The 19,792-nt window shown below is 40.6% G+C and overlaps 1 protein-coding gene across 2 annotated transcripts in view; it reads left to right on the top strand.

Moving 5' to 3' along the window:
* Positions 1-19,792, top strand: part of gpc6a (glypican 6a) — a 156,081-nt gene that overhangs the window by 85,051 nt on the left and 51,238 nt on the right. For both annotated transcript variants that reach the window (XM_047581250.1, XM_047581249.1), the window contains exon 4: positions 10,927-11,092. In XM_047581250.1, coding sequence (XP_047437206.1) covers positions 10,927-11,092 — 166 coding nt within the window. The remainder of the gene's footprint in view (positions 1-10,926; positions 11,093-19,792) is intronic.

Raw genomic sequence — 19,792 nt, 5'->3', positions numbered from 1 at the left:
TGGCTCAAAAAGGTTGGCACGTCACCGGGAAATGTGCTGCACCAAAGATGTCCTTTTTAATTAAAAGATTTTGATCTGCGGTGAACTGCAGAATGGAAGACGGCTTGTGGTCTGAAATACAAGAACGCGATACGGGAGGATAATTTCGAAATGTACTGTATACTCCTCTACGGCGCGGTTTACGCTGTCCTCCATGTTGATGCCGCGAACTCCAAAAGATATTGAGTGGGAGGACGCGTGTAACAGAATACAAAGGGATGGAAATTGAGGAAAATGTCCCTCAAGGATCCATATTATTAACTAGAGAAGAATATGTCACATCTTTTATCCGTAAACCCGCACAATACTTTTTTTGCGCTTTGATTTAAAGGGTATGGCACCACATGTTTATTTAACAAGCACTTAGAGAAGGTTGTCAGCGCCCGTGTTTTGACATTTGTCCAGAGGTTTCTTGGCAGCCGCATGAGACGTGTTTGCCCCTGACATTCAGGCTGGGCCGCAGACCTTTACAGTCAGATGGACACGGGGTGAGTGGTGCGCTTTAATCCAGGTGGCACCCCGGCAGATGGATGACAACGCAGCATGCGAAGGTCCCGTACCCACCGGAGATGGCGAGTGGGCTGGTGGCGCGCCGCACCTAGTCGGAGCGCCGCGCGGCCTTTTTTGCTTTTAACGTGTTTGCGCTTGTCGTGGCGAATTACAGGAACAGCCCCGACCGCCTCTCCCGACATGTCGCGTAACATGGCGCACGTCGGGGCGGATCAACGGGGGGTCGATCCCATGCCTCAGCGAAGACAGACACTTGAGCGGAGTCGTGCGGGTCGCGGGGGCCCAAGGAGCAGCGCTGTGTTGTTTCATTGATGCGAAAGCTGCTCACATGTGGATCGTTCCGTCAGTCTCCGAGATTCATCGATTTGACAGCGTCTGATTTAAGTGCGGCCTCTCCGGGTTTGTCTTGGCTCCGTCTTGCATTTAACATGCGGAGTGGAGGGTGAGACTAAAGTTCACAGAGGAGCGAAGGAAGGAGATGTGATTAGGGGAATGGCAAAGTGATACAGACTGCTTTTCATTTTCAGTGACAACTCTGGTCGGTGCGTATGTTGCGCGTGGATTCTCCGTGCTAATATTCATCCCAGGTTCGCCCATTCGTTTTATATGAGCTAACCTCTCGGTCTCTGATGGCGTTTCCAAATTGGCACGTTAGTGGTTGACACTGGCAAACATATTTGTGAACCTCAAATCATCAATTTGTCGCTCTGCGTGTCACAGTTTTAGCACAGTAAGAAATACACCTGGCTTCCAAACATCTGATCCGCCATCTGTTGTATCATTTTTTTTTTTTTTTTTAAATATTAAGCGTACACTACTACTGCTTCACTAACTCTTGATTTAACTGCAAACCAAATTGCGCTCTAAATATTAAGGTGTGCAGTCTTTGAGGTATTAAAGTGTTACGCATGCACACGTGGAGTCCTGTGAATCTGCATCCAAGGACCCGCGTGAGCGTTTTCTGCTCTGGCACCCTTCTGATTAAGATGTGGCTATGTTTAGAGAACTAAAAACTACAAGATTAAGGTCAGATCACCGTCATGGTTAAAAGGAAAGCAGCTCTTTTCTGGGGGAGGACGATTTGGCAAGCCATTACAATACAGCTCATTCATCACCCAAATCATCCCCCGTGTTTTCAAAAAGATGCCTTTGGTTTGCCCTCTCTGACCAGATCGTTTCTCAGAAGACTGGCTCCCAACACAGTTAATATGTTTATGTTTTTTTTTTTTTTTTTAATTCATTTAACATTACTTTAAATCATAGGTCTTCAACAGGGGGGTCCGGGACCCCTAGAGGGTCCGCAGAGGTACTGCAGAGGGGTCGCAAAATCTTTGGTTTGTTAGACATTTTTTAGTTTCCCTCAGCAAATTTAAATTTCTTTAAATGCGCATGAATTAACATGAATCCAACGTATTTTCAGTAAAGGGATAAGGTGTAGCTTAGTACTGAATGCAAAATGATAATAATAATGTAAAGTTATAAATAGCACTAGGCACTAATATAGAACACATATAGTAGTGCTTTACATTTAAATTGCTGCTTTAAATTATTTTAAAGTTTAACTTGAAAAAGTCTAGTAAAAGGTTCTTCAGACAGTAGAAAAAAATTTGTAAACCCAGAAGTCCTCTACGTACCTACAGGTACATATCTATTAATTGGTTTTTGATACTTAGTTGTTACATTTATTTTTAATATTTAGAAATATGCATAATTTCTCTTGGTGTGATCTAAGATCTGTCTAAATTGAAACTCTTAACAGTCTATAGATTCAGGTTTAATGCAGCTGTCAGTTAAAAGTAATTTCAAACTTTTTACATTTTTTACATAAATAAATACCACAGGGTTGCTTTAGTATATAACTGTTTAATAAGCATCACTTGAACTTAATAAGTTTGTCTTGGAAATAAATAGAAAGTGAACATATAACAAATGCAGACATACCTTAATCACTGTTTGATTGCTTTAAAGTTATTATTAGTTTAGACATTATTTCTGTCTTGCAGAATTAACTTCATGTCTTGCGCTTGCTCTGATTTGTTCTTTTTCTTTCTTTTTTTTTTTTCTTTTTTTAATTTAATTTATCCAACAGAATGAGGTTTTATTGCTGCATCCATTAATGTGACGTTTCGGTTAGGAGGAAATAAGACCCTAAGTGAAGCTTTACACAGAGATCTGTGCAACCAGGCGCATGTTTCCCTTGCTAGCAGATGGCAGTCTGATTTACACAGTGACAGATCACTCATATTGCCATCGACACTAATGGCTGTGGAATTGAGTGGGGACACTGGGGCGGCGATGCAGCCTTACATCCATGTCCAATCAGCGCGATGCAACGCAACCTGTCACAATAATTATGACAGAACTATCGGGACAATTCTTTTGGCGACGGTCTCACTGTCCCACTAGTGTTCCCCTTGATTGGCCTTGGTCGCTCGCAAAGTCATTGTCATTTCTCACAACTTCATTACTTGGTGGCACAAAGCAATTTCCATCGTCTGTGCTCTTCCCACTCTGTTACCCCTAAAGGGAGTTCACACCATATGTGCATGACAACACCTTGTCGGATGGAAAAGGTGACGTCTTTGAAGAGTGTCTTCTGGAGTTATCGTTCATTATAATGGTGATCCTTCTCTTTTTATCGTAAGGTAATGATTTAGGTCTCCCTGATATGTCTTACGTTATAAGATATTGAATTCAGGGGAGGGTAATGGCTCCCGACTGTGGCGTTTATTGTACGCAATTAGAAAATCTTGAAGCTTGCCTTATAATTTTTTTTTTCTCACCTCTTTTCAATCCTCTGTATAATTTACGTTCACATCAGGAGCTGACCACATGTCTGAGTTGCTCTTTTGAAGCAGCAGGCTAATGAGTGGGCCGCTGTTTATTCCTCCCATTTCTTCTGTTCCTTGGTAAATGTACCTAATGTACCCGTGTATACAACAGTGTGAAAACCTGACATTTAAAATGTCATGTAAAAAAAAAAAGAAACTACAGAAATGTGCGTGCTATGCAAAATTGCTCAAGTTAAAATTAGTTTTTACTTTTGGTTTTTAATTATACTTTACAGTGTTGTGCAAGTGGCTTTTTTTTTTTTCAGAACTTTCATTGGGTTGTTTTTATGTGGTAGGATTGCTGCTTTTACTTAAATAGATGTTCTTAGTCACAGGTGCCAAAAAGTGGCTCATCAGAGGGTGATGAGCCCTCTGCAGCGCGAATTTGCCAAGTGTGAACACTGCACGGAAGACTGCAGTTTTTCAATGAGATTAAATGTTAGCCCTAATTCGTCCTCTATTTTAGTCAGAGAGGTGGACAGAAAACAACACCAAGAGTCAGGACTAAACAGGAGACAGCCATGAGCACAAATTGCACTAATGTTTCTTAAGAAATTTCTTTTCTTTTTTTTTTTTAACCCCTCAGAACCAAACGTATCACTGCTGATCCATTAAAGCTCTTGAATTACCGTAACTCACAGTGATTAAACAGTGGCTGAACAGTGGGAAGTTGTGCTTTTGTCTTAGCTTAACTTAGCTTTTACCAACAAATTCCTCCAAACAACTCTGGATTTATCCAGTCTTGCGTCGCCCTCCAACCTGTAGCCAATAGCAATGGTATGTCATCATTACCGTAATGTCAATTGCAAGCTTTCTTTATCCACAGGCGAATGTTTAGGTCTTAAAAATGATAGTTTGTTAAATCTAAACATTCTCCTAATTTACTTGATCTTCTTTGAACTAAAACAAAAGGAAGGACTCTGGAGTTATCGTTATTCATAGACTATGATGTAGCTTGTCCAGCCTGTTCTGAATAGATGAACACTTCTTCCACCATTGGAACATGGTTTACCATGGTACCATTTGTGTGTGTAGATTTATACTATAGAGTTATACTGTGTTGTCACAGCACTTACACGTCAGACGAGTAGATTAGTGTTTTAATCTCGCTCTGGATCCGATGCATCTCACTTCCACAGTTCCACCCTCGGCCTGCTGCGAAATATTCTATCAGCTCAACTGTAAATAAGTGCTAACAAGATTATCAGATTACCCTTCATCCGGGGCATCCGGCGACTGCTGGGCACAGTGGCTGCAATGATGTACAAATCCCTGTAAGATAATTGCGTTACAAGAGGCGCCATTTTAATGCAATTTTTTCTTTTTTTCCCCCAATGGCTCCTAAGGCTCAAGGGCAGCTTGAAACACTTTTCCCCCCATTTACGGTATGAAATATATGTCTTCTTTCTGCTGCTAAAAAGCCACATTGTAACGGGTCTAGGGTTAACAAGACGTTTCTCCCAGTGTTTTTCTCTAGGCTGTCTAGAAACTGGGCCAACTGTAATTGAATTGACAGAAATAGATTAATCTGAGAACTTTTTTTTTTCCATGTTATTTAAAATTCTCATGAATAAATATTGTACGTTATTGTAGTAGAAAATGTTGAATTGTAAAAAAAAAAAAAAAGCTGTGGTTTGCTGATGTAGAACGGGTGATACTGTCACACCGTGTTTTTTCACGAAGCTGCTCTGTAATGTTGCCATTGTTTATACCGCAGCGGTGGAGCTGTGGATTTATTAAGGGAGTATATTCCAAAGTCATCCCCGTCAGCCTGTTTTTGTTTTACGATTGTTGTCTGAAGTGGATTTAATGTCCACGTCCAGGTGCGGTGACTGAGCCCACGGAGGAAACAAAAGGGGACGAGTTCTCCGTCTCTCTTTTCCTCACTCACTATGGAAAATATATTTATATGCAAATTAGCCTGTGAAATAAGACGGCTCAAAAGGCTCCGTAGGAAAACGCGATATTTATCTGCAGGAGTCATTGACGAAGGCAGAGAGAGGGAAGGAGGCTGCTGGAGATGCATGAGGGATGCTGGTCAAAGTGGAAATGTAATCTAAAAACTGTCTCGGCCCTGTCTGCGTTTACAGTCGATTGGTGAATTGAATGTAGCACTTTGTGGATTTGTGCGTGTGATACAGATTTCTTTTTAAAGAAACTACAGTGAACGCAAAGAAAAAAACTCGTGTGATCGTGAAAACCCTAAAGCGTTTGGAAGTAGAAACTTGCTGAGAAATAAGAGGCCGCTCTCTCCAAAGCAAACATTGTGATTGGCATGTAGCTGGTTCAGCTCCTCCGTCCAAACGCGGCGGCAGCAGCACCTGCCCGTCCCCTCTGTTTGTCTGCTAGTGTCTTGTCCGGTTCTCTCTCCTTCTGTTTCATCTGTATCTGCCTCTCTGTTTTCTCCGTGTTTGTTGCTCTGCGTCTTTGGCAGCGTCTTTGTCTTTCTCCGCAGCCTGTTCTCAGTTTGCTCGTCCTTTTTTTCTCTCCTTCCTGTGAATCAGAAACTGTAGAGAATAAGTGACAGTTATACATGCAGTGGGAGTGGAGTCTATGGAAGGCAACAGCAGATACCTATAACAGTACAATAACTATGTGCCATTTCTGTGTATAACTCTGTGATTGTTGTACATGCATCAAATATGTATAAGTATTTTACCTACACTAGTGCAGGTACAGGCACGTTTTGAATGAATATGAGTAAAGTTGTATAACTTGTATCCCCAGGCCTCTCAGTGAGGTTTAGAAATATGTGGTTTTAACTCTGCCTATCAGCAACAAAAGGTCAAATCTGGGTACCACAAAGAAGTGGCCTAATGTTGTCTAATGTGATAATGTGCATGTTGACAAGTGCCTGAATCATGGTGCTCTAGTGGCCTTAAATACATGTTTACATGTTCTTACCACTACATGGCAATGGTAACTTTGTTGAACTAGGTTTTCTACATTTGTGGAAAAATGTCACAAAAGTAAAAAAAAAAAAAAGAAAAGAAAAGTCTTCTTATGTTCTACAGTAACACTCTGGGGTTGAAATTTGGAATTTTCATGTGTAGTAACGAGTGCCCTATAAAGGGTTAAAATGTCTGTTCTGCAAAAATGCCAAACAGAGGAACAAGTAAAAATGAATTAGCATTTGCTAACATTTAGAATAGAAATACCCACCCCTACCACCAAGTATTAAGCAACAAGAGTTGTTGTAAAATGTCAAAAATGCCAAATAAAGGAACAGGTAAGCTGAATTAGCACGGCTAGCATTTAGAATAACATACCTTTACACCACTGTACAACAGAAAAGAAAAGGCAGACCTTGACAACTCAAACACGGCAAAACAATGACCACATTAAAAGCTGATAAATATATTAGGCCTGGCAGCATTTGGTAAAAAGTATTTGTTGCTCCATTTTTCTGCATGTATATTTATTTGAATAAGAAAGTGACATAAGTGCTGTTACACACATGATATCATTGTAAAACTATCACAAAGTAGGGGTGGGAAAAAATATCGATACAGCAATATATCGCCATATCGCTTTTCTACCGATACAATGTCGATTTTGAATGTTTTAGTATCGGTTTTAAAAGAAAATAAAAAAATTTTCATGGTTATATTATTTACTATTTTAATAAGGAACTAAAATAAGTGTTGTGCACACACACACACACACACACAGTAATACCTTTTTTTTAAAAAAAAAAAAAAAGAAAAACGGTCACAAGTGCGTAGCATCAAGAGTTGTGTGAAATAATGCCACAGAAGCTCTGCTAATAAACAGTTGTCATGCATGTCAGCTGTGAAACCCGTTCAATCGAATGAACCTTGTTTGAGGGAAAAATTCCTAAATGTTAACTCTGCTCCCAGAGATGCAAACAATTTACCAGAACGCACACCAGCGGATGACGCGCAGCGGAGGAACTGACAGCTAGCAACCCAGTTTAATGGCCTTCTTACAAGATGTCACATGATGTCAGTGGCAGATTGCAAATGTCAGAGATGGTTCATTTGATCCGTGTTGCTCGGTGCCAAGCAGCAGCGGAGGCAAATAAATTAATTGCGTGCATCATTGCCTGCCCTCCATCTCTCCGCCTTATTTTCACCCACCCGCGTTTTTTTTTTTTCCCTCACACACACATATGCACTCACAGGTGGTCTGGTCATTGTGTCCGTAAAATCAAAGACAAACTGCAGTGTTAAAAGCAGAGTGAATAGAAGACGGAGGCTGGATGTAGAGTCACGGCGCTGCCTCAGATGTTGCCATGGAGCTACAAAAGTGCACTAATGTGGTTTTCTTTTTCTGTGTTCCCTCTCACTTTTATCTGTCTTCTTTTCGTCTTTTATCTGTGCTGTATAGATTGCGCCGTCTGTCTCTGCGCGTCTCTTTCTTCTGTGTTCAAACAGTATCAATAATAACAACGGCTGAGCAGGGAAGGAAGCTAATGAAAATAATCACGGAGGCTATACGGATGACATTTTTCGGCTACGTAAAGAGAACTCATTTGACCTAGTTTTTGAAAACGGTTACGCTCTGATTCATAAACATCCGTGTTTATGCCGTTATTCAACTCTGACTCTCCCTTTCTCTCTGTGATGGTTAGATTGGTTCTCCTGCCATGCTAAATCCTTCAGAAGGTGGTCTCAGTTGTGTGGTGCTTCGCTGGCCGATCCGCACGCGCACATTCCAGCAGTCTCTAGAGTGTGCGCTGGACGGAATCTAAAGTCAAGCATGAATACAGAGGCTGACAGCCCAATTATCAGATGTACTCTTCGTTCTGCATCCCGACCACTGAAGGGAAGCAGATGTGAGAATCCTGTCACTTTCACTCAAGCCGGTACAATGACATGGCCCAATAACAAAAGGCGCAGCCTTCACGAGGAATCGACACGGACCAAGTTGTAAGCCTTGTCTTGTCATGCAGTTTTATCTGAAAGGGTTTTCAGATTTCAAGCCACGGAACGTGTGATTATAGGTGTGTGATGGCTGGAAGTGCGGCTCACTTCCTGCCCCCTTGAAGTTTCGATTGGAAGCTGACGTGTCGCAGCGCTCAGTGATTTCTGTGCAAACCGTTGTAAAGTATAAACCGATCAGGCACAACATTAACACCACTGACAGGAGAAGTAAATAACATTGACCATCTTGTGATAATTCAGTGTTCTGCTGGGGAACTTTTGGACCTGGAATTTATTTGTGTGGATGTTGCTTAGACTTGTAGCACCCACCTAGACCAGACCAGGGACAGAGCATGAGATGGGGAGGAACAACTCAAAAAACATGAAGCATAGCACAAGACTCCAAATTCACTACATCCCGAACTGACTCACTGGAACAAACCTGATCCACAAAGACCCCGAAGCCCCCGACTAACAACATCCTGTTTCCAGACCTACACAATATTAGGAAGGTGGTCATAATGTTATGTCTGATCGGTATATATTCCAGGAATTACAGTTTTTCTTCCACACAAAAAGTGGTAGGCGTTTAAAAACTAGATCTCAGATAATAGTCAGCGGCGAGGATGACATGGACAAATGAAGGCCTGCTTCCAAACACAGGAAGCCAGGTAAAGAAAAGAAAACACAAAAAAAACAAGGGTGAATAAACGTCGGGCGGCTGTCACAGGATGTGCATGCCAGTAGATAAATATAGATGTGAACTCACCCCTATCATTCCTGCAGTTTTGAATCTCAGTACCGTGGCTCGGGCCATTGCCGTCTTGGCATCGCCTGACACTGTCTAGCTCCTGGCTAATTTAAAAACGGCCAGAGAAGTGGGGCATGGTTGCAGGGCCGTGCAGAGACCGTTGGAGGGGCAGGTGCTAATAGTCGGCACACTCGACAACACACACAGGAGGGATGCCCATTCCACATCGCCGGTCATCTTGCAAGAAGACGCCGTGCACAAACAAATACAGCTGCAAAACCTACTCACCGGGCCATCAGTTTTTTAATTACTGCCACTCTACGACTCCTAGAGGGCACGCTTGGACAAGTCAGGGCAGTGGCCAGTGGGGGCACGTCTACATGGATCATGTGGTCGACCGACCAAGGGTAGATCTAAATTATTATTATTATTATTATTTGTTAGTCTTGAAGGAAAAAAAAAACTTTGATAAAAAGGCACTTGGGGCATCAAGGGATGAAGGGGCAGGTTAGGGCTGTGTGGTACCGGTTCATACCGAACAACAGTATATTTTTCTGTTATATATGATATGATTTTTTTATATAGCAGCATACCAGTGTATTTGATTACGCTGCTTCAGACCGGATCATTTTCAATTTAGCGGTTCTTAACACACATGGTGCGACTGCGTCACTGCGAGCTGTGATGAAGATGGAAAGCTCCGGACAGCGTAGGCAGGCAAAACGAGAAGACTTGTGCCAAAAAAAGGTGCCGTGTCAGTTGTTTGGGGTTTTGGATAACCTGTCCCCCGGCTAAAGCTGTCCCCGAAACTGTCTCCAATTTTAGTTTTATGATTGGGGAAAAAAATGTTGCATGCAGACTACAGTTATTACGGTAGCTGGTCATGTTGCTATTGACATTACAGACATAAGAGTTAAAATATGAATAAATATGAATACATATGTGTAAATAAACAATCCTGCAGATTATTCATACATCATTTCATCTTGATAACATTTCATTCTTTTTTTTTGTGCGAACACAGTGCCGTGCAAATCTGTTTTACCATTATTGTGGAATTATTCTACAATATCTACTCACCATCACAGTAAAATAGTCTGTCCGTAGTCAATCTACTGCATTCATTCCTCTCAACCAGCAGGAAATGTTTTGATTATGCATGGGAAAAACATGGATGCTGTCAGAATTTTGAAACATACGTACATGATATCCATTTTTGGTCATACCGCCCACACCTACGGCAGGTGCTCCAGCACCCTCCATCCCTCCCTCTGCACATGCCGGCATGGTTGTAGCCAAGGCAGAAAAAATATCTCAGGCCGCCAACCTGTTACTCAGAGCAGCCACGCCCTGGATTGTACATAATTTTAAGTCTTGATATAATTTAAATGGCCTAATATTGTAATAATTCACCCTCTATACAGTTGTCATGAATAGGGAAAACAGCCAAAGCTGTGCATGGGTGTAAACATGTTTATTTTTGCTCTAAAGTTGGGCATTTCTCAGCTCTGTAGGTTGAGTTGCTTCTGGATCCATCCTCAAGTAGTCATTCCAGATAATGTTGTTTCCGGGCACATCCACATGGGCTTCATATGTGGATGATTGTTTTCCTCCTCTAAAAGCACCATTGTCCTGTTTCACAGGTCTCAGTGGGTATATGTGTGCGTGCTTTGTCGGACTTATTCTTGTGCGGTGGTGGTTTCAAATGGCAAGCCTGCAAAATAAAAGCTCTGGCAAGAAATGGAGAGTTTCATGGAGGGTCAAGGGAACAGCGTGATGGCTTTTAATGCAGAAACGTTTAGCTGGTAAATGGGAACGTATTTATTTATTTATTTTTGTATTGTAAGCCTGGTGGTTATTTCTGCACGTCCCCGGTGACTATTACATTAAATATATGTTTGTTCCTCAGGTAAACGTGGCCCCAGCGTGTGTCAGAGCCTTGACCAAGATGCTGTATTGTCCCTACTGTCGCAGCATGCCCGGACTGAAACCATGTCACAACTACTGTCACAACGTTATGAGGGGCTGCCTAGCGAACCAGGCAGACCTCGACGCTGAATGGAACCTCTTCATCGGTAAGATTCAAACTGAATGCCCTTGCACCCGTTTGTTCTACATATGTCTTTCTGTGCGCGAGCTTGGTGCTTGTACTCCCAGGTCTGCATGTATCCTTTCCAAGGCAGTGCCTCTGAATAGTCTCAGTGGGAATTCAGTAGGATGTGCTGCGTTAGAGTCAGCTTTAAAGGATTTACAGAGACAAAACTGAAATCTTATTTGCGCAACCTTTTCTTCTTTTCCTTTTTTCCTTCTCGTCTGAAATGTTGTTTTCTATTGCTGGAACCCTGGCATGGTGCTTAAAGCTCTGGTCCCTGCTGTTTGGGATTGATAAAAGAGAGCAGATCCTAGGCAAACACATTTTCTATAGTGTTTCCAGCTGAGCTTGGTGAGTAATATAGCACTTCAGTTCAGCTGTAAGTATCTGGCTGCTGTAAGCCCTCCTGTTAAATGGATACCAAGGAGGCACATAGAGCGTTCTCTCTGGATCTTTCGTAGGCCACTGCTTTATTTGTTATGTACCCCACTCCCCCACTCCCACCCACACTAACTGTTTTTTTTTGTTTTTTTTTAAATGGGGCAATATTTCTTAAGAGGCATCCCCGAAGACTACGTGTCAACTGAACCGCGCTTCTAAGCTTTTGGCTGTTACGTGACAGGCCTGTCATTCGAGAAGCCTTCAAATGACGCACTGTTTGTTCTCTCCAATGGCACGTCTGAAGTCTCAGATCAACACGGGCCCCTGCGCGCTGAATGAGATGTCTCACAGCTTTATGACATGTGTTAAAAAGTTAGTGTCTTGTTCGTTTGTGAAGAGGCAAATCTGCAGCCGCAAAGGGACGACGCGCTTGACAGTAATGGGAAAAGCTGTTGTTGCGAGGGGATGATGAGTCTGGTTAGACCAAAACACCCTTGAGGTGTAGAAAATGTGGACTTTTAATTTTGAATAGTTTTTTTGTACAGACAGTAGGTTTTTTTTTTGTATTATTTGGAAAGACACCGTTGTTGACGGCATTATAATTAGGAGTGTAGAACACAAAGGATGGTTATTTTTTTTTTACCAGAGAAAGACAAATTTTTGATGTCTGCTGACATTTTGTATTCATTATCCGTTGCTAAAGAATTTCGATTTGCTTACCATGCAGCTCACAAGACATATTGATTTGCCTTTCTGAGACAACTTCTAAACGTACTACAGGTCAGTTCTCACCACTGAAGCAGATCTTTGCATTATAGGAATATATGGATCGAGCCCCCACACAGTACGTCTTTGTCACCTCCCCCTCAAATCATCACTTCTGAGAGAGGATTAGATTAGATTCATAGCGTTCAATTTTTTAAGACCCCATCAATGGCCTTTACTTGTTGGACTCAAATGTCACCATTGATATCATTGATTGGTAAGGCCACAGGAGAAACAAGACTTGGGGCTTTTTTTTTTTGTTAAGATTGGGCTCTTCAAAATCCAGATTTATCTGGAACATTACTAAATGAATTTAATAAATGCATTTTCGAGAAATAAACAATATATAATGTGTTAATTTGTGGTAAGAAGACTCCAGCGTCTTTTGGTATCAAAGATTTCTGCTAAATAATGGCACCTACTTAGACTTGTCCTTTGCATGGTCAAGGAAACGCTTGCAGAAAAAAATGCACAGGTGCAGTTAATATCATTGCGGTGACTTGATCCTAGTTAAAAAACGCTGGTTTACTGCACTATTCTTGCCATTCGTGACATGCCTTGTGTGCCTTGTCTTTAATGTAAGCGGTAACACTTTCTATGAAGGTTGTGCTTATAATGCCCTATGAATGCACTCATAATGTTTTATAAGGTGTCTATAAAGCATTATAATGGTCATTATTACCATCTATACATATTCACAAGTCGTCATAACCAACTTCATGATGCATTATGACAACTGGTTATGAATGATTATAATTTTAATCTGAATAGTGCATTATAAATATGTCAATATCTGCCTAGTCACTTGTGAATGTTATGATGCATCATAACTACTTTGCTTTGCTAAATGTGCATAGTGATGCATAATGACTTTTGACTTTGCCTATAGTGCTTTATATCTGTAGTTATAAGTATATGTAATAAAGTTATAATAATGTATACATCTCTCTACAGCACACAGTCATAAAAAGCTATGCAATATCATAAGTGCTATTTGTCAGCGCTAAGTAAAGTGACAAGAATATGACACTATTGTTAACAGACATAAGTTACTATGAGTAATTAAAAGGTGCAATGAACTAAGTACCGAGTCTGGCATCTTTACCCCATATGCACAGTGTTAATATCATAGGTGTTATTTGTCAGCTTTAGGTAAATTAGTGCAAATGAGGTGTTGTGGATATAAAGCTATTATAAACAAATATGAGGCACAATGAAATGAGAGCCTGGACAGTAAAGACAAAAGGAATGCATTTAGTTCACTTTATTTTCATTTAAACCAACACACATAATCAGAATGATTATCAATGTTCTGAGCACATTACACAAACACATGAAACAGGCCACAAAAGTGGCACGGCGTGGTCCTAGAGATGTGGCTCTTAAAAGTGCCTTTGGGTTGGTGAGGTGATTCAGGGTCAGAGGTCAGGAGATGGTTTGACAGCAACTACAAGAAGAACAGAGGCAAATCTTTAGTGCTCTAGCTGGGTTTGCTTTTTTATGCAGAAAGGTTTGATTGAAAACACACAAGCAGATCACGTTTTTTTGTTTAAAGCAGCCTAATGAGACAGTATGTTACCGCATATCGTGCAGGCACCGCAGATTACCCGCAGGTGGCTTAAGCTAGCTAGACGAAAGTTACCGGACACGGCTATTTTTAACTCACAAATTAGATCGTTTTCATATTCTTGCGTTTAATGATTGAAACCATTCAAAACCATTGCTTTAATATGTAAACGATGTGCTTCATGTAAGCAAAGTAAGACATTAGTTCACAAAACATTAGCAGGACAGAGAGACGACATACCTGTCCTGGAGAGGACTCAGCGGAGAAAGGAAAGAAAAGCCGCTTTACGATACAGTCAATGCTTTACGACAGTGGGAGGAGCTGGGGACGGAGTCGGGTGGGTGGGGTCTGAGGTCAGGGGTCATGGACTAAAGAATGACATTTCTACAATAAGATTAATATACATAAAAACGATATTAAAATAATATCTGATGGCATTCAATAAACGCGGACATTTCTAGCGACCCTTTATAAAGAAGCGGTGTCACGGTGGATGTGAAACTGTCACGAAAATTAATCTATTGTTTGGTGCCTGACGATTTTTCTCAAATTTTCATGCCGCTCGAAACGAATTTCAAACTGATGTATTTCAATTGGAAGTTATTTCGTGCTATGAGGACGACTGTCAATGTGACACTGCGCAATGAAGAGGTTTGATTTTATTTCATTTAGACTAGATTTGTAATGGTCTTATTTCGGTTTTTAATGTAACGACAATTTTGCTGCAGGATTTGGCACTTTGAGATTCGAAAAAAAAATTAATGGTTATTTGTTGTATCGGTCTCTTATACAGGATCGCTAGAAATGTCCGCCTTTATTGAATGCCGTCAGATATTATTTTAATATCGTTTTTATTTATATTATTATTGTTGTAGAAATGTCAGTCTTTAGTCCATGACCCCTGACCTCTGACCCCACCCACCCACCTCCGTCCCCAGCTCCTCCCACTGTCGTAAAGCATTGACTGTATCAGAAAGCGGTTTTTCTTTCCTTTCTCCGCTGAGTCCTCTCCAGGACTGGTAGGTCGTCTCTCTGTCCTGCTAATGTTTTGTGAACTAATGTCTTACTTTACTTACTGAAGCACATCGTTTACATATTAAAGCAATGATTTCGAATGGTTTCAATCATTAAACGCAAGAATATGAAAACAATCTAATTTGTGAATTAAAACCAGCCGTGTCTGGTAACTTTCGTGTAGCTAGCTTAAGCCATCTACGGGTAATCTGCGCTGCCTGCACGATATGCGGTAATGTCTCATTAGGCTGCTTTAAACAAAAAAACGTGATCTGCTTGTGTGTTTTCAATCAAACCTTTCTGCATAAAAAAGCAAACCCAGCTAGAGCACTAAAGATTTGCCTCTGTTCTTCTTGTAGTTGCTGTCAAACCATCTCCTGACCTCTGACCCTGAATCACCTCACCAACCCAAAGGCACTTTTAAGAGCCACATCTCTAGGACCACGCCGTGCCACTTTTGTGGCCTGTTTCATGTGTTTGTGTAATGTGCTCAGAGCATTTATGATCATTCTGATTATGTGTGTTGGTTTAAATGAAAATAAAGTGAACTAAATGCATTCCTTTTGTCTTTACTGTCCAGGCTCTCATTTCATTGTGCCTCATATTTGTTTATAATAGCTTTATATCCACAACACCTCATTTGCACTAATTTACCTAAAGCTGACAAATAACACCTATGATATTAACACTGTGCATATGGGGTAAAGATGCCAGACTCGGTACTTAGTTCATTGCACCTTTTAATTACTCATAGTAACTTATGTCTGTTAACAATAGTGTCATATTCTTGTCACTTTACTTAGCGCTGACAAATAGCACTTATGATATTGCGTAGCTTTTTATGACTGTGTGCTGTAGAGAGATGTATACATTATTATAACTTTATTACATATACTTATAACTACAGATATAAAGCACTATAGGCGAAATCAAAACTCATTATGCATCACTATGCACATTTAGCAAAGCAAAGTAGTTATGATGCATCATAACATTAACAAGTGACTAGGCAGATATTGACATATTTATAATGCACTATTCAGATTAAAATTATAATCATTCATAACCAGTTGTCATAATGCATCATGAAGTTGGTTATGACGACTTGTGAATATGTATAGATGGTAATAATGACCATTATAATGCTTTATAGACACCTTATAAAACATTATGAGTGCATTCATAGGGCATTATAAATACAACCTTCATAGAAAGTGTTACCATGTAAGCAGAGCTCCGCAACTGACAGACTGTAACAAGTTAGCTCGTAAACATTTATCTTCACTTTGATTTGCAGTGAAAGAATGAGGTAAATGCTTTTTTAATGGAACAAGCATGAAGCTCGTCAAGGATGTAGTTGGCCTGTATCGTGCTCCTTCTAGTTAAATGGTTCGGCCTGTGAAATCTGGTTCAAAATGATTATGATTGTTTGTCGTTTTTTTAAATTTATCTAAGGACGGAAGACGTTTTGGATGCACAAGATTTAATAAATAGCAATTCAACTTAATAATTGTGCCATTTAACTAAAAATATTGATGTAACACAAATAGAGAGTCTAAATAACCAGGTTCTGGCTAAATGTTTTATTACATCTCTCACATTTCGACCTAGAATCAGGGTCATCTGGTGAAAATCTGCCTGGAAAAATGGTGTAATTTAACTTCTAACAGCTTGAAAAGGTAACAAGACAAAGTAAAAATAAAGCTTTAATAATAGAACAAAAATGATGCAAAAAATATTTACAAAATTCAGTCTGAAATCACCATTAGGTCTTTACAGCACCACAGCCCTTCTCTGACTGTACTAGGCAGTGCACATCCCCTCTGTTTAAAAGCTAGGCCCCTCCCACTGGGCCATGCCATCTTTAATTGAAATCAATTACATCATCAATTCAATCACACAGATCTTCCATTATCGCAAACTATTTCAAATCTATTTACATTCATTCACCACTCCTTAATTGAGTCAAAGCGTTCACATAATGCCCCATTTAACACTCTCATCAATTAGTGTGGTGCAGTAAGATGGACTGAGCAAGGCGCTATAAAAGACGGCCTGAAACCACGCTCAGGTCCTTTGTCACTGCCCGAAAACCAGGAGGCGTTGCGGTAGGAAAAGGACACAGTGAGATACAAACTAATAATCTACAGTATTTAATAAGAGTTAACTCAAATAACAATGGTTTTATGCGTATTTACGTGAACTTTAGGGTGAAAACAATGGCACAGGAAACTTACTAAGATGTTAAATATAGTTCAGTGTGTGCACCCATGCTACCTGGCTAACATGTGGTGTATGAAAGGAGCTAGTGTGGTGCGTCACAACAAAATACTGTGTACATTTTCGGGAAAATATAGTCAGTTTAGCGGGCGTGCCGACGCATTGTCCATATTTACGTACAGTCTATGCTTTATACACTCTTTAACAATGCCAACAGTACATTGTTGTAGTCGTAAGCATGTTGAGCCTTTGGAGAGCAATTTCTTTTCACCCTTAAATGAATCCGATTGTTCTAAATGCTTTACAAAGGCATTAAAACATCACTTAACATCGCAGAAGTATTTACGAAACACTGCAGCACCAGACAAACCAAGAAGGCTTACATGCTTGAGATTAAAAGTAAATCCAACAAAACAAATGAAAAGCCACTGATCATTTTTTAATACGGCGCGGATATTAAGATGTCAGTATCGCGACGTGGCTTTTAGAAGCATTACTGGGGAGGAAGAACAAATGCGCTGTCGCTGTGCTTACTCCTGAAACCTGTGTAACATAATGACCTTGCTGATAACTTTGGCATAGCCTACATATTGCTATGCAGACGAAGAAGACTGATTGTAGCGTGCACGCAATATATTTACACGGTCACAACACAGGAGTTTATACTTCGTATGATCCACACTGGGAGAAAGAAGAAAAAAAAACTGTCATTGAACAATGACTGCAAAGCTGAGGAAGGATGTGATTTACCTACTCGTACCTGTTCTGATCCTGACTTGCAGTGTGTGTGTGTGTGTGAGTGTGCGTGCGTGTGTGTGTGTTCAGATGTTGAGAGGAAGAATTCATGGTTTGGCTATCACATGATACCAGACCATCAGTCACCTGCCATCATGACAAATCCACCCAGCTCTACATCATGACAGACACATCATTATCATTTTTCTTGTCAGCACCTTGTTAAAATACCCTCAGAGAGAGAGTAGGGGTGGGGGAGGGTGGAGGGGGTTGGAGGGAGAGGACTCACGTGTTATTCAAACAGTAGTTTTTCAGGCTCACACCGTGATCAATGCCACTTTTTGACAATTGAGCTCAATCAGTGAAACGTGATCAGTTCAGCCGCACGTGGACAAAATGAACAGCAGTTTTCTGTTTAATAAACTCCTCTCCCAACCAAAGTGTTGTGTGCTATTAGACGGAGATATTTCTTCATGTTGAGGCAGTGCAAATGTATTAGAAGTAGCACTGACATGGATATTTTAATTATCTGGTAAGGAGATGGAAAAAAAAAAAAAAAAGGTGTTGACCTGGCCTCCAAATTCACTAGATCCAAAACTGATCAATTATCTGTGGGATGATCCACAGAGGCCCCTCCCCTCAACCCACAGGACCCAAAATCCATTTTCTTATTTTGCACTAATGACTTTTTATTCCATTACTAACAATTGTGTGAAGCAAAAGGGGAATTATTTAATTTTTATACTGTTTAAATTGTAATTAGTTCATCCTGTCCTGTGTTTTATCCTGATGAGATGAGATGAGATGAGATGAGATGAGATGAGATGAGATGAGATGAGATGAGATAATAATCATGATCAACTAACTAAAGGCAAAGTTAGGAAGTTATTCAATGATTATGACAATTCAAGTAAAAGGTATGAGTATTGGTATCAGCGATACTATCCCTGTATTGATTTGGTATCAGATCGATACCAAAGTTCCCAGTATCGCCCACCACAACTGTTTTGGAAGCTCGAGGGAGACCTCCCTATTAAGAAGGTGGTCATAATGTTACGCCTGATCTGTGTAACTTAAGTACTCATATAAAAGCTGCACATGCATGGTGGTAATACGCCAAGAGAACCCACAAAGCTCAGGTCAAAATTCATCTAATTTTCACTTTCAATAACATAGATGGTCACACAAAAGCTATTTTACAATGATACTGTGAATGTGCTTTAACGAGGACTCGGTGAACAGTAACTTGTATTTTAAAGTTGTTGTTTTTTAAGTGAAATTAACTCCTTCTAACGGACACAGTGCATGCACAGGGCTGCACCACATTATTTCTGCTAATTAAGATATAGGATGTGTTGTTCTCTGTTGAGTCCTTCGACACCACAGTGTAAGCGATCCTCATTGATTTTATTTGCTCATTTCTTTTTAATTGCACGGATTGTGTCACCATGTAACCGGACCTTCCCACAACCCAGTTCATGAGAACACATGCCAATATTTTTTTTTTCTTTTTCGTCCTCCAAGAAGGACTTTTCTCTGATATGTGTGATTACGAACATGAACCCTGGGCCACTGCTTAACTTTAAATGATACAGAGGTCCAGACAGAAACCTCTGTTATACTCGGAGGTCACATTACCACGCAGCGTCGCCTCGGAGATGTCAGTCGTGCTTGGTTTCGTGTGGACCATAAAAACAACACCTTAAATACTGTAAAAATGAGATGGGTTCCTGAGTCGTTTTAAGACTCCTTCATAAACTGCTGCATCTCCAAGTTAAACCCGAGACATTTAACGGACCCGCACGCAGACACACAGGCACTCAAAGTGTCTAAGTATCGGGCGCGATGGTCTCAGTAACAGTCGTGACAGGAACAAACAAGCTAGCTGGTGGGTTTCTGCCTGTCAGGGAGCTGAAGGCTGGATGACTCACTTAGCCGAGTGGAAGTGATCTTCATATCCTCAGCCAGTGTCTTCTCTTTCTGATTAGTGGCGGCTGTGCA

The sequence above is a fragment of the Mugil cephalus genome, chromosome 3, assembly GCF_022458985.1.
Source record: "Mugil cephalus isolate CIBA_MC_2020 chromosome 3, CIBA_Mcephalus_1.1, whole genome shotgun sequence".
Lineage (NCBI taxonomy): Eukaryota > Metazoa > Chordata > Actinopteri > Mugiliformes > Mugilidae > Mugil > Mugil cephalus.
This window is presented reverse-complemented; position numbering and strand designations above follow the sequence as displayed.